The following is a 16,387-nucleotide window of genomic DNA, read 5'->3' as shown; positions in this document are numbered from 1 at the left end:
ATCACTCCCAGTTGAGAATCATTGATCTAATCCATGGAGTATCATTATTCTGTAGACTCTAGACCTATAATACAATCTCTGTTTACATTAATTTATAAATTGTAAAACTAACAGAGGGTGATATCATGAAGGAACTAAAGAAGGACCCACAGGAGCTTGAGCAGGAACAGAGAGGACTATAGATTTTAAAACATGTGTTCATACCACAGTACACCCATTAGGATGGCTAATATCTAAAAAGCAGAAAGTAACAAGCATTGGTGATGATGTGGAGAAATTATAATCCCTCAGGCACTGTTGGTGGTAATGTAATATGGTGTAGCCTCTATTGAAAACCATATGATGGTTCCTCAAAAATATTAAAAATAGAATTACCATATGCTCCACGAATTCCACCTCTGGGAATATGCTAAAAATAATTGAAAGCAGAGTCTCAAACAGGTGTTTATTCACAATGCATGTTCATAACAGCATTATTTACAATAGCCAAACGGTACCTCAAGTGTCCATCAGTGGGTGAATGGATGAACAAACCGTGATGTATACACACAATATAGCCTTAAAAAGGAAGGACTTTCTGACGCATGCTACAACATGGGTGAACCTGTGGACGTTTTGCTAAGTGAAATAAGCCAATCACAAAGATAAATATTGGGATTGACATATGTATAAGATGGGTAACTAATAAGAACCTGCTGTATAAAAAATTAAATAAAATAAAATTTTAAAAAAATGATTATTTTAGGAATTGAAAAGGAGACATTTAATTAAAAAAGAAAAAAAGCAAAGATAAATAGATTAAAGATAAAGAAAAATAGGTATGAGATACCTAAAGTAGTCAAATTCATAGAGAAAGAAGGTCAAAGGGTGATTGCCAGGGGTTGAGGGGAGAGGTAGATGGACAGAGAGGTAGATGGGTAGAGAGTTTGTTTTGAAAGATGAAAAGAGTTCTGGTGATTAGTTTACAACAATGTGAATGTACTTAACTCTACTGAACTGTACACTTAAAAATGGTTAGGATGGTGAATTTTGTGTTAGGTATATTTTGCCACAATTAAAATTTTAAAAATATCCCCAAATTGAGATCATTCACTTTTCTCTGTCTTCTAGAAATTTCTGACCCTATTCTCCTCTTCTCCATAATCTCATTCTCTCAGCTCCCTTTACACAAAGGAAGAGATAAAGTGTTAAGTGCTATCCATGAAATGAAGATAGTGTAATTTTAACCATAAGTCTATTAATTCTTGAGAACCCAGTATCAATTTCTAGTAGGAACATATTTAATATTCTTTGTGTCATGAACTTTAAAAAATTTCTCTTTAGCTTCAAGTTCTAGAAGAAAAAAACAAGAATTTGCAAGAGACTTTGATGGAAATGGAAAAAAGGCTTGAAGAGTTCAAAAAACAGTGTCAAGAAAATGAGGCACAGCTAATATGCCAGAAAAAGAAAGAAAAGGAGTTGGTAACTACAGTTCAGAGGTAAGAAAACCTTCAGTAATTCTTTTATGTTATTTTTAAGTTATTCCTTATTTGTCATAAAGCATTTCACTTAAAATATGTTAATTTATAATTAGTACTCTATTATTTCTCTTAAAGATGTATTATTGAGAACCAGAAGTATTATGTCATCGAAACAGGTTGTCTCAGTTGTGATTTAACAGTGCGATGCAACATACTGACACCTTGGTTTTAGATAAGAGTAGGTTTTAGATGAGAATAGTTTTCTAAAAAAAAAACATCAATTGAAAACTGGAAGCATTAACACAAACCCTTTATCTAATGGCTTTGTCAAAGAATAAGTAAAAATTCTAAGTAACAAGAAGAGGGGCAGCCGGACTGCACTCCTTAATGGGACATGTCAAAGTGAAGTAATTGGCTCCCATTTCACCTGACTGCAGAGTAACAGATGCGGCCGTTTGCCATGCACCTTCCGAGTTTACTCACATATCTCTTGCCTCACAGGTCTCTTCGAATTTAATACAGTTAGAACTGCAGTGAATATTATTTGTTAGTATATTTTGTTAATGTATTTAAGCTGGAAAATTAATGTTGGGTTCATGAAAAACCTAGAAAACTATGCTATATATGCATCTACACGTACACTGTTTTGTAGAACTTAAAAAACCTTAATAAATTATCAACTATAAGTAGATAACACTATCCTGAAGAAGAAGACAACAAAGCAGCAAAAAACTAAATTTAATAAAGGCACTCTTTATGCTTCTATCAATTATATATAACTCAATGTAACTCACTTTTTTAGTCAAAATCCTCCTGATAATTCCATGTTAATATTGCTTTACTGCTATTTTCAAAGTCTTAAATATGCCTGGTCTACTTTTTTTTCCTTAGATTTCAGTGCAGAAAACCTCTGATTTCTGGGACAATTCAGTCTTCTGTGTTTCTAATCTCAGCTCCAAAAAAAATCCATATACCTTTGACTCTACCTTTATTTTTCTCCTGTTTTCTGCTTTCTTGGTCTTTAATTTCTTTTTATTACTCCACATCTTATATCCTATTCTCTAGTCTCAAAACAGCTTCCTGACCTCCATTAACTCAACCACATATCTTTTTCTTTAATCTTATGACAAAATGAAAAGAGGTAATGCGTTTGTTCTGTTTTATAGGGCATTACAATCATAAACTCAAGCTGTGTTTTATGAGTAGAACTAGGAACACCTGAAAATAATTTGTTTTGTTCCATTGTGTGCTTTTACATATTTAATATCATTTTATACCTTGTCTTTTATTAGGTTTTTGGAGAGCATTGAGCCTAGTATTCGTGATTTGGAAAGATTTAGTATAGTGTATTTGAGAATCCATTTTCCATATGCTAAACTTTACCTTGATACTCTCTGATATGACATCATCCCAGGAACTTTCTCTTGATTTCTAATAGATATAAGGGACTGAAGAAGGCCTTCTAAAATTCTTCAGTACTTGTATGGCTGTAGTGTCAGTTGACTTGGGCGTAGGAGTGTTATTTCAGTTTCCTCAGCTATATGATGTAGTATTCCTTAAGTTCCAGAAGAACGTAAGATGTATTATGTAACTGTAAATTATATCATTACATTGATCTGTTTTTATATAATATTACAAGTTTCCTGCTTTGTGAATACGTAGAACTTTTGGGATTTAAAAATGAGATAAGAAAACTTTTCCATTTAGAAATGAAAATCTAAGTAAAATATGTGGACGGGATTCCTAGAATTGCAATAGTTGGTACCTTTGCCGTTAAAGAGATTTATTACTTTTCTAAGTGAGCATGCTTCATAACGTAAACAAAATGAGAATATATACATGAAAGAATACTTGATATTTTTACATGACAGAGTATATTTTTCCCTGCACATCACTGGCTCTTTTGTTTTCTTTTTAATATGAGAGACCTTAATAGTTTTCATGTAACTTATTTTTCTTGAAATGTTATAAATACATAGAAGTAGTGTCTTCACACTGAATTGAGACAAAAACTTATTCTGAGATAGAAATAATGTATTTTTTTACTTTTAGACTGAAAAAGCAAATACTTTTATGACCAGTAACAATATATTACAAATCAGTACAGTACATTCATAATATGTAGAAACTTCTCTGGTGCCATTATTTATGAACACATCTGAAGCCCTTATTGTACTATTTAAGACTGTCAATTCTTTGTCCACAGACTAGATATGGCAGTTTTTCTTTTTGGGCGGTGGGTGGGGAGAGAGAAAACACGATAGCCATGATACTTGAAAGAAGAAAAATAATGAAAATATCAAAATCCACATTATAACAAGTCTGTTTCTTTTAGTAGGCTGCAACTGTTGAGTATGATTACAGGCTAAAGTAGAACTATTCCTAGGTGTCTTCGCTGTTATGTTTTGGTTTTGGTCGTTGTTTTTAATAGCATAGTTTCTTTTAACCCAAACAATACTGTTCTTCCTTTCTCAAAGCTAACGTCCACCCTGCACCCTGTCTTTTATTCTTAATATACCAGAGGGGCTTCCTTTTGTTGTTTCCTCTTCTAAAATGCAACTCTGTGCCAAGCATAGCATAAGAAACTGTTAGGTCAAGGAATAAATATATTGGATTGTTGCTTTTCAAACAGAAGGCCCCACTCAGCATCCAGTGCAAACTCTGGTCACCACAACACCAATCACACCCATTAGGGCAGCACATACTGAGGAAAGACGTGGCAGGGCATCCATACTAATAACAGCCCTCGCATCAAAAATGTTAGACGCACGCAGGCTATACAGGCATGCTCCCACAAAAACAGCCCTTCAAGACCACTAGGTAACTGTTTCTTCTAAACTTATACAGTCAGAGAAATATAAGTAAAATGAAGAAGCAGAGGAACCACTCCCAATGAAAAGATCAAGAGAATTCCCTGAAAGAATAAAGAATGAAACTGACCTCTCGTCTACTAGATCCCAAGTTCAAAAAGGAGGTAGTAAAAATGCTGAAGGAAATAAGAAAGGTTATTGATAGAAATGCAGATTACTGTAAAAAGGAACTAGATTGTTCCTCATATTAATGAAGGAGAAGTGTAATTCTGCTGATTTAGTCAACAATTATCTTTACAAACAAACTTTTGCTGAACTCAAAATGCAGGGCAAAAGACGTGTATCTGTATTCTTAGGCTCCCTACCACAATCATCTTAATCAAGGAACTCTCCTTTGGGGGAGAGGGAAAGAACACGGCTTAGACTGCAGAGCTCAGATTAGGGTCATGAAGGACTTCACCAGGGCCTAATGTTGTCACATACTAAGCAACTCTTGACTCTGGTCTCGTATTTGCTATTTCTGAAAAGATAATCTGCCTGCGTTATATTTCTTATTTGTATGAAATATAGGTACTCAAACTTAGTCATCTGTTGTCTGTAGGTCTTGATTATTGCTTGCTTAAAAAATATTATAGACGCTAAGAAGAGACTTCATTCATCTACCAAAATCAGCACAGAGAGCTTATTTTCTTCATATAATTATGTCTTTCTAAAACAGTTTGCAGCAAAAAGTAGAAAGATGCCTTGAAGATGGAATTCGCCTTCCCATGTTAGATGCAAAACAGCTTCAGAATGAAAATGATAACCTGAGAAAACAAAATGAGAATGCTAGTAAGGTCAGTATATGTCTTTAATAATGATATTTGATAGTGAAATCTATACTATATAGATACGTGCATAGATATATAATTTATCTAGTTTATTTGATTTATATTTTTGCTAATATTTAATAGCTTATGGAATTTTTAGTTTGAATGTTTTTATTAGGAAAGAAAATAGCAGTTTAAGTAACTTTAATTTAAATTTAAATAAAAGCCAAACTAAAGTTATATTATTTCTTAGCAAAAACAAAAGGATATCTTTTTCCGTCCTAAATTATTCAAAATCTGTCTCAAACTTATTTTTATAAATTGTAAAGATTAAAGTTTTATCAAGAGCTAGAGTAAGACGTTTGCAGTTTTACATATGTGTGATCCAAATCATACGGCTGTTTAAAGGATACTTTGTATGAATACTTTTGTTAAAAAAAACCCACACACACTTTGATTTAAAAAAAATAAATTCATAATTCCCTGTGCTTTTGTTTTCTTGAAATTTGGTACTTCCAAAAAAGCAATGGAAAAAAAAATTTGATTCAGACTGATATATTTCCTATGTTGTAGATAATAGACAGCCAACAAGATGAGATTGACAGAATGATTTTAGAAATTCAGGTAAGGAATACTTTGTGCTTATTTTAATTTAGCTGTATGCTGATTTACTCTTAGTAATTGCATATCTAAAATATATCAAAGCATATATGTTTTTGTATGAACATATTAATAACACTTGAGGTGACATTGCAAATTCTTTAATATTAATCTTTCAGTTCTTTAGAATGAAAATGATACTTGGTAAATCAGTTCTTCAAAAACTGTGAAAATTACTCTTCTCTATTCCTTACCTCTCCTCTTTTCAATTGGGTGCAGTCTATCTCTACTACTGAGAACACATTTGGTTAAGGTCATCAGTGATCTAAAATTAAAGACAATTAACTGTTTTTAGTCCATTGTAACTCAGCAAGAGCTCTCCCTCCTAATAATTCTATATATTATTTTTCTGTATTATCAAAGTATGACACTTTGCATATTTGTGTCTGTATCTAGAGCTTAGGGTATCTGACCCAAAATATAAACCAAAATTTGTAGATTAAGTGGATTTTCATTCTTTTATTGATTTGCCAGATATTTACCGAGCCCCTGCATATATGCCAGGCACTGTTCTTAGCACTGGAGAGTCATCAGTGAACAAAGCAAGTCCCTGGCCATTCTAGTGGGGTGAGATGGAGAAAATGGAGACATAATGTCAAGTACGGATATGTACTATTATTTAAAAAAAAAAAAAAGGATAGAGGGCAATGACAGATCGTGCTGCATTATATGCAGTGGTCATGAAGTTTTCCCTGAAGAAGTAGCATTTGAACACAGTTCTGAATGAAGATAAGCAGGGGAAGAACATTCTAGGCAAAGAGAGAAGCCAGTGCCCTGAATGTGCCTGGTGTGCTCTAAGACAAGCAAGAAGGCTGCTAGTCTGGAGTACAGTGATTGTGAGATATAGTGAGAGGTGACTGATGGTAGACAGTAGCCTGGGGCCAGATCACATAGAGGTATATGTCTTTGTATTTTATTCTTTGTGTGATAGAAAACCATTGGACAAATTTTGCTGAATAAATTATTTTTATATCTCCTAATTTGAGTATTCTCAAAACTGGAAGTAAAAAAGAAAAACGTAATGGTTTGAGTGTCAGAATTTATGGACAATCTGCTTTGTCTTTTGGCCATATTAAGTGATCTATCAGTTTAGTCAAACACTAGTCCAATTCAACAAGTGTGTGGGCTTATTGGATTGATTCACAGAGGTTATACTCTTTAGTGTGTATTCCTTCAGTTGTTCTACAAGCCATTCGAATTACGAGATGGTTAGATTCCCTCAGCCATTATTATCTGACTTCTTATCATAGACCACAATGAAAGGAATTTCTCTTTCATTTGGTAACAATATCCAGGAGGTAAATCTAATAAAAGTTATCGCGATACAAATTAAGGACAGTCAACTTTGTCCTTTGGCATTGAAATTTTGGTGGATAAAACATGTAGGATTTATTGTTTTTAATTTGTTTATTTGTAGGATTTATTGCATACTCTCTCTCACATTATAGATGTTTAGTGTATATTTGTATTAATTGAAATGTGCATTTTCCCCATTTGTGGAAGCCTCGTAATGCAATTTACTCTTACACATTAACCAAGTCTTTAGTCACATTTAGATATGACTATATATAAATGAATATGTAGAAGAATATATAATTATGTGCCATTCCATTCTTTGTTCTTAAAATGCTTGAGTTAACATTCTTTTATTTCTTCAAATTAATTACAGAATGGAAGTCAAATTAATGAGGTACATTTATTTCCAAATATTTGGGCCCAGACAGTATACTCATTAATTCTATTGTCTACCTTTGGAAGCAAAGCCTATCTTGTTTTGTTTTGTTTTGTTTTTTGTTCTTAGCCATTGTGACCATCTAGGTTTATAGGTCTAGGATATAGTTTCCTCACAGAGAGAGACAGCAAATGTTGATAACTGGCCAACTAAACTCCATGTATTTACCAAGATATTATTTGAAAATATCTTGAAAATTACAGATGGAGACAAATATGCCTCAGATAATGAGAAAATTTTTTGCTTAACATTACTTGTTTAAACTTGTTATTTTGGGGCCCTCACAGTTGAGAAGGCTAGGTTTTTTGTTTCATTTGTTATTTGGTGGTTTGTGATGGATATAAAAAGTGCGTAATCTGTAAAAACATGAAATTTTCAGAATATTGCCTCTTCTGAAAAAATGAATACTAATTATTTACCTAGCATTGGAAACTGCAGAATCCTAAGGAGAACACTCTGGGTTGAAGAAGTATTCTTGTTGCTTTATACTATAGTCAATGGGCATGTCATCAAGTTGAACCACATAATAGAGCAATTCCTATCAATTACTGATTATTTAAAGCTCCTAGCTTTTCCTTTTGCTTACATCAAGAATGGCCAACCTTAGTCCTATGTAGATGGTGATGTCCTTCCAACATGCTATACTGTTTTATATTACTTCAAATTCCTTGGCATAGCCAAAATAACACAAAATACTTTATAATTAAGAACAACAGAGAACTTCCCAACCAATTTTAACATGAATTATGCATTTTAGCTATTAGTATAGTATTAAACTTATTGTAAAATGTCATTGCCATTGTAGTTTGCGTGTTTTGTTCCTCCATAGTGCTGGGAAGTTGTTCCATTTTTGGGTGTTTAGTAGACAAAGCCAACTTAGTATTATTCAAGTTTCATGTTTCACTGCTTCTTTTTGTCCCTGCACACTGTTGAGAAGATCAAATTTGTTAGAAGTTCGTTTGGCTGATTTGGAGTACTGCATTGCCTTGGGTAGATGCAGGTTATTCTTATAGCTTAAATTTTATGACACAAAAAATAAAATCCCTTGCCATGTTTATTACGTCCAGTTTATAGGCAGTAAAAATAAGGCATTGTTATAGAGTGAAAATGCTATATTTAAAATACAACTATTGGGCTTCCCTGGTGGCGCAGTGGTTGAGAGTCTGCCTGCCGATGCAGGGGACACGGGTTCGTGCCCCGGTCCAGGAAGATCCCACATGCTGCAGAGCGGCTGGGCCCATGAGCCGTGGCCGGTGAGCCTGCGCGTCCGGAGCCTGTGCTCCGCAACGGGAGAGGCCACAACAGTGAGAGGCCCGCGTACCACCAAAAAAAAAAAAAAAAAAAAACTAAAATACAACTATTGAACTTCCCTGGTGGCTCAGTGGTTAAGAATCCGCCTGCCAATGCAGGGGACACAGGTTCGAGCCCTGGACCAGGAAGATCCACATGCCGCAGAGCAACTAAGCCCGTGCACCACAGCTACTGAGTCTGTGTGCTAAAGCCCGCAAGCCACAACTACTGAAGCCTGCGCACCTAGAGCCCGTGCTTCGCAACAAGAGAAGCCACTGCAGTGAGAAGCCCGTGCACCACAACAAAGAGTAGCCCCCGGCCGCTGCAACTAGAGAAAGCCCGCGTGCAGCAACAAAGACCCAATGCAGCCAAAACTAAATAAATAAATAAATTTAAGAAAAGAAAATAAAATACATGTAGTTTACTACCTTGCACCAGAACTCAGGTAAATACTTACCTGGTTTAGGTCAGTGGCAAGTTTATTGATTCACAACTTTGGAGGTTTGGGGAGAAATCAGTCTTCTACTAGTTATATTGTATTTGTTGTTGAATATAGAAAAAGTTTTACTTCATATAACAGTATGTGCTGATTTTGAAATTGAGTTCAGTGTTATAAAAACACAGATTTATCTACTATTTTGTTCAGCCATCAAGATGATACTGTTAACTGGCATGAATACCTTGATTAGTAATTGATCCTTTAGAAATATTGCCTTTCCTTATATCCACGAAACCAGTGTAGCTAAACTGACTTCTCCTCTTACAGGTTTTTCTTCTGTCAATATATATACTATAAAAAGACATTTTGCAGTAGAATGTTTCCCATCATTTCCATAAACATGGCTACAGTCAGAATGTGAATGAGTTCTTCACTGGGCATTATTACCTTCCTTCCTATTTATCCCTCAAAAGGACATTTCACCCCTATAACCTTGTTTCCAGTGAGCTGCTATCTTTATGTTATCATTGTAATCTTTTGGCAGAGGAGATACAAAGTAAAAAAGTTTGTTATGTTTACTTGTTTTCTCTAACATGTTAAAAAGTTTTCTCATTAAAAGAACTTACGCATTTAGATGGCCTTTCTGAATTGACAGCTATCAATGAATGATTATAATATTACAAAGTAAGAATGACACTTTTAAAAGTCTTTAAGACTGTTCACTTTTAATGGCATGGTTGGGACCACCAATCTCAAAACTGTGACAGTATGTCCTATTTATAACGCTTCAAGAGAAGATGTTTCCACAGCCTCAGAAGATTTTATTCCAATTTTTAGCAATCTCTCTTATTAAAGCTTTCATCAAACAGGTTTTTTCAGTAGATATGGTGAGAAAATGGATCATAATCCAATACAGTGTCATACAGGCAGAATATAACTTTTCTTTAACCTAAATAAATATTGATTTAATGTTTTTCATTATTATCGTGTGATTTTATCTCCATTTTTTATGTTATCCTAGTTTTGTAATGTGTCCTGACATGAAGTTCTTTCTTCCCAAAGTTTTTTAATTTTTAAAAATTTTACCTATGTGTAAATGCTTTATATAATGCATGAAAAACTGAAAATTTCTCATCAGAAATCAATACTAATTTTTGAAAATCCTAACAGCCAAAAATATGTATTCTATCAAAGGAAAAGTAGATTTTTAAAAAATAAGCTTTCTCTCTAGTCTTTGTACTTACAAAGAGAAAAAATCTTTAGTGTATAGGCCTTTTGTGTGCACAGTATAGTTGTTAATTAAAATCTTAGAATAAGATATGTAAAAGGTGGATTTAACTTTTGAAAAGTCAGTTCTTTGTGTCTGAGGTGGGAAGTTGCAGGAAGGGAGTCAGCTCACTTGAATCATGAAAGAGTATTCTTGAGCCTGTGCTATGAGTGGTCACCAAACCTATATGGATATTCAAAGTACTTGGGATGCTTTCTAAAATACGGATATCTGGGCCCCACTGTGACTCTGATGAGTCAGTATCTCTGGGGTGAAGCTTGAAATAATGTATTATTAATAAGTTCTCTAGGCAGTTCTTCCTTATAGCCCAGTAGTAGTCCTAGTCCTAGAGCCTTTAGGAAGTATTGTACAATCCTCAGCTTGCTCATGGGACCACAAGTGGGACTTGACTGGAAAGACTGAGATTTAAGTTTAAAAAAAAGGATTTAATTCTGAGACACTAACCTTAGGTGTGTAATGGCACGTTTAAACTCTTTTGGTAGCTCTTGCTTTATAAGCCTGAGAAAATCATGACCTGGAAGAAAAGGAACCCAGGCAAGTGGTGCTTTTTTAATATTGTGCAGATTTTTTAATAACGGTTTTATTGATATATAGTTCACACACCCTATAGTTCACCCATATAAAGTATACAATTCAGAGGGACTTCCCTGGTGGTCCAGTGGTTAAGACTCCACGCTTCCAACGCAGGGGGCTCAGGTTTGATCCCTGGTCGGGGAGCTAAGATCCTGCAAGCCAAGTGGCCAAAAATAACTATACAATTCAGTAATTTTTAGTATATTCACAGATGTATGGAACCAAGACCACAGTCAATTTTAGAACATTTTTGTCACCTCCAAAAGTAACACCTTTAGCTGTCACTCTCTTAAACCCCATGCCCTCCTCAGCATCAGCAGTCACTAATCTACTTCCTGCATTTATAGATTTGCCTGCTCTTAGACATTTTATATAAATGTAATCTGTGGTCTTTTGTGGCTCTTTCTCTGACCACACCAGTTGTTGAGCTCCGTTAATTGCCAACACTCTGCTGTTTTCAGCAATGCCCTGTGGCATAAATTGCTTCATAGACTGGTCCATTCTGGTTCCTTTGAAGGACTGGCTTCCTGGGTTAATGTTTGAGATTTTTACTGTTCCCAGGAGTGTCCTTCCCAGCTGTCTCTTTTACTGTTTCTCTCTTGCAAGCTAGCCAGCCTACAGTAGAGCCTGTTGCTCCAGTGAATCTAACACTGTCCTCCCAACTGCCTTTGCCACAATCTCCCGCTGTTTTGAGAGTGCCCTTAGGATTGAACTTCATACTCTGTTGCAAAAGAATTCAGTTCCTTTAGGGAGACCTTCAGCGGTCTCTGTTCTGTGGCCTATTTCTCCCCAGGCAAAATCTCTGAGCCTAGTCATGGTGGGTGTGAACAATGTCAAGATTCTGAGTGACTCTAGCTGAGTGCTAGTGGAGGGAGGGTGTGCAGCAGCTCTAGGTCTCTCGGCTTGCCTCTTTCAGTGGATACTCCTGCCCCAGAAGCCAACGTAAGGGCAGTCAGGGCCCCAGTATTCTCGTGGCTACACCCCAGGTAAAGCCTTCCTCCCTTGAGGCGGCCTGGGCTCTGAAGAACGGAGCCCCCACCTTTTGGCTGCACTTGCCTGGAACTTAGCTTCAGCTACAGATGAGAAGTGCTGACGCCCTGCCCTTCCTAGGAAGACAGCGGTCCAACTAGGAGCTGGGGGAGGGGGCGCCCTCTGTTCTTGGCTGTTCCAGTCTGGAGTTTTCATCTTGCTTAGCTGTGAGAGGGTAGGAATCAAGTGGATTTTGTTTCAAATACCACAGACTTCAGCTCTTCTGAGTTTTAGTAGCTTTTCTTGAATATGTTTCTTCATTTGCTTGTATGAACCATTTCCAGAAGCTTTAAATGTGTTATTTTATGGTTTTTCACCAGTTTCCTTGGGGAGCAAGTCTGAGGAGCTCCTCATGCCATCATGCTGAAAGCAGAGCCCTCAGGGAGATTATTTTTAAAATGATATCAGGTAACAAGGTGATAGTTAAGAAAGGAATTTGAGGTGTACACTATCTTCAATTATTATTAAACAGAAACCTAAAAAATTGCAATTTTTATGGTGCTTGCATATTCCTCAGTTTTACAAATATTTTGAAAATTCTCTTTTATCAGTATGGAAGAATGAGGAGAAGGAGTTTAATATTTGTCTACACTTAGGCCAAAGCGAGAAATAGAACCTCTGTTGCCAAATGCAGAGGTGTCAGTGATGATGCTAGTGATGATATTACCTGTTACAGGAGCGGTTCTTTCTGGTTTATGTTTATTATCTCTAAGCCTCAACAGTAATCTTACAAGGTAAGAAAGAGCATATTTTTATACATGAAGCTGCTGAGATTTAAAAGGTGTGCCCAAGGTCTCGACAGCTGAGATTCTAATTCATGTCTGTCTGACTTCAGAGTTTGTGCCTTGGGCGTTAATCCTGGATGTCTCAAAGTGAAAAGTCCCAAGAAAAAGAAAAAAAGATGTTAGTCTGATTTCTTCCTTGTATAAGCCTTAGGGGAGGGAATTGCTTTAAGGGTCTTTTCCTGGAATGAAAGATATTTAAACTGGAGCACACTGGGAAACTAGTCTTCTGCGGAAAGCATCTTATGCTCAGTTACCTAGAAGCACAATTTGGAAATTTTGTCTCCAAAGTGAAATCTTTTAGTACATTACACTCTACAGTGTGGTGGCATTATTTGCTCCTTGAGATGAATAAAATGCCTTTTTTTTCTGATACATTTATTTCAAGAGCTTTATAATGGGTACACTAAGGTCTTTGAACATTCCTTATCCAGTTCAGCACTTAGCACAGTGCCTTGTGCATAAAAGAGGCTCAGTAACTGTTTTGAATGAGTAAACACAGATTCTTACTTAAACAAAACTAGGTGTTAAATAGTTACTTTTTCATATTTTGTTGTTTATTCACCAATTCAGGTCATTTAATAATTGTTAACTGAGTTTCTACCATGGGCTAGGCACTCTTCTAGGGGATGACTAGTGAAAAAAGACAAAAAAACCTTTTTCCACAAGAAAATTCACCCATAATGCTGAATTTGGAACGGGCTCTTTTTTGTTGTTTTGTTGTTGTTGTTGTTTTTAATTTTGGGCCACACTGCGCATCATGTGGGATCTTAGTTCCCTGACCAGAGATTGAACCTGCACTGGTCCACTGGTCTGCCAGGGAAGTCCCTGGAATGGGCTCTTTTTTTCCCCCAGCTTTATTGAAGTATAGTTGACAAATAAAATTGTAAGATATTTAAAGTGTATATCATGGTGATTTGAAATAAGAAATGGGCTTTTAAATATTAGTATAAGAAGAAAGGAATTAGTGTTAGTTGCATAAATATTTTGTACTAGGTAAAAGTAATTGAGGCTTTTTGATTGTAAGCAACAGAACCAATTCAATTTAGCCTAAGCAAAAATAGTAGAATATACTGTATTACAAGAATGCAGAGATATCTGTGGAATCCGTAGGTGGGAATGAAGCCTGGCTTCAGGAAGGAAAAGGCTTTGTTGCTGCTCGCATTTCCCTCTGTTTCAGTTCTTTTCTCTCTCTGCAGACTGACTTCCTTTCCTCCTTAACTCATATGGCAGACTATGGCTGTCCCACAGCCCTGAAGTTCTGTAGTTCATTTCCTGCCACCTGCAGAGACTAACTCAGAGACTTTGGGTCTCACTTCCTCAGGTTTGGTCAAGTGTTCATTCAGCCTGACCCGGTGAGCTATAACCCAAGAATATAGAATCCCAGTACAAATATGACTACTTATGTATGATTCATGGGATTTGTGAATAGGCAGGCATCCAAAGGTATTGTCTACATATATACCACATAATTTTCACAGTACTTTACAAGGTTGGAAAATCTTTCTGATGAATTTGGAGCCTAGAAAGGTTGGATAACTTACCCATGATTATACAACACATAAGCTGTGCACCCAAAACCTAGTTTTGTCTGACTCCAAAATCTTATCTTGTTACCATTAACTCTATACTTTCTTTCTTTCAAACTGTTATAACATTAGTTTCAGGTGTACAAAATAGTGATTTGATATTTTTATATGTTGCAAAATGATCACCACAGTAAGTCTAATAATTAACATCCATCACTACGTAGTTAGTAAATTTTTTTTTCTTGTGATGAGAACGTTTAAGATCTACTCTCAGCATCTCAAATGTACAATACAGTATTGTTAACCATAGCCACCATGCTGTACATTACATCCCCAGGACTTATTTTAAAACTGGAAGTTTATACCTTTTGAGCCCCTTTGCTCATTCCCTCCCCGCTCCCACTCCCTCCCCTCTGGCAACCACACATCTGTTCTCTGTTATCTCTGAGTTGTTTTTTTTTTTAATATTTCACATATAAGTGAAATCATACAGTATGTCTTTCTCTGTCTAATTTATTTCACTTAGCATTATGTGCTCAAGCTCCATCCATGTTGTTGCAAGTGGCAAGATTTCATTCTTTTTATGGCTGAATAATATTCCATTGTGTGTGTGTGTGTGTGTGTGTGTGTGTGTGTTATATAAAATCACATTTTTCTCATCCATTCGTCCATTGAGGGACACTGAGGTTGCTTCCGTGTCTTGGCTATTATAGATAACGCTGCAGTGAACAGTGGGGTGCACATATCTTTTCAAGTTAGTGTTTTCATTTCCGTTGGATAAATTCCCAGACCTGGAGTTGCTGGATCACATGGTAGCTCTGTTTTTAGTTTCCTGAGGAACCTCCATGCTGTTCTCCATAGTGGCTACACCAATTTACATTTCCACCAACAGTGCACAAGGGCTCCCTTTTTCTCTACATCCTAGCTAACACTTATCTCTTTTTGATAATAACCACCCTAACAGGTGTGAGGTGATCTCATTGTGGTTTTGATGTACATTTCCCTGATTAGTGAAGTTGAGCAACTTTTCATGTGCCTGTTGGCCATTTGAATATCTTCTTTGGAAAAATGTCTATTTAAACTTTTACCCATTTTAAATTGGATTTTTTTTTCAGCTCTTGAGTTGTATAAATTCTTTATATATTTTGGATATTAACCCCTTATCAGATACATTATTGGCAAATATTTTCTACAATTCTGTAGGTTGCCTTTTCATTTTGTTGGTGGTTTCCTTTGCTGTGCAGAAGCTTTTTAGTTTGATATAGGACCCTCCCCCTTTTATATTTTTGATGCCACAGTTTATCTTGTCTATCCATTAACAAATTATTGTAGTTATAGTTCTACTACTTTTGCCTTTTAACCTTCATAGTAGCTTTATAAGTGATTAACCTACCACCTTTACAACATTAGATTATTCTGAATTTTACAATATATTTACCTTTACTAGTGAGATTTATACTTATCCTGTTACTAATTAGTACCCTTTTGTTTCAGCTTAAAGAGTCCCTTTAACATTTCTTGTGAGGCCAGTCTAGTGGTGATGAACTCCTTCAGCTGTTGCTTGTCTGGAAAACTCTTTATTTCTCCTTCAATTCTGAAGGACAACTTTCCAAGTGGAATGTTATTGGTTGGCAGTTCTTTCCCTCCCCTCCACCCCAGCACTTTGAATATATAGTGCCACATTCTTCTGGCCTGCAAAGTTTCAGCTGAAAAATCTGCTGGTAGCATCATGGGCTTTCCCTTGCATGTAATAAGTTGTTTTTCTCTTGCTGCTTGTAAGATTCTCTCTCTTTAACTGTTGACAGTTTCATTATAATGTGCCTTGCAGTGGGTCTCTTTGGATTCATCTTCTTTGGAACTCTTAGTTTCCTGGATCTGGATGTCTGTTTCCTTCCCCAGGTTATGGAAGTTTTCAGCCATTACTTCACTTAAGTTTTCTGTCCCTTTCTCTCTTCTTGCTCCTCCTTCTGGAACCCCTATAATGTG

The 16,387-nt window shown here is 35.9% G+C and overlaps 1 protein-coding gene across 1 annotated transcript in view; it reads left to right on the top strand.

The window, feature by feature from the left end:
* The window catches only part of CEP85L (centrosomal protein 85 like), a 155,965-nt gene that overhangs the window by 128,475 nt on the left and 11,103 nt on the right, over positions 1-16,387 (top strand). Inside the window, exons 8-10 of the mRNA XM_029223746.1 lie at positions 1,324-1,478; positions 4,989-5,106; positions 5,653-5,703. Coding sequence (XP_029079579.1) covers positions 1,324-1,478; positions 4,989-5,106; positions 5,653-5,703 — 324 coding nt within the window. The remainder of the gene's footprint in view (positions 1-1,323; positions 1,479-4,988; positions 5,107-5,652; positions 5,704-16,387) is intronic.

This window comes from Monodon monoceros, unplaced genomic scaffold, assembly GCF_005190385.1.
Source record: "Monodon monoceros isolate NGI ecotype Baffin Bay Population unplaced genomic scaffold, NGI_Narwhal_1 Super_Scaffold_15, whole genome shotgun sequence".
In the NCBI taxonomy this organism is placed as follows: domain Eukaryota; kingdom Metazoa; phylum Chordata; class Mammalia; order Artiodactyla; family Monodontidae; genus Monodon; species Monodon monoceros.
Note: the sequence above shows the minus strand (reverse complement) of the source record. Positions and strands in the feature narration are given on the sequence as shown.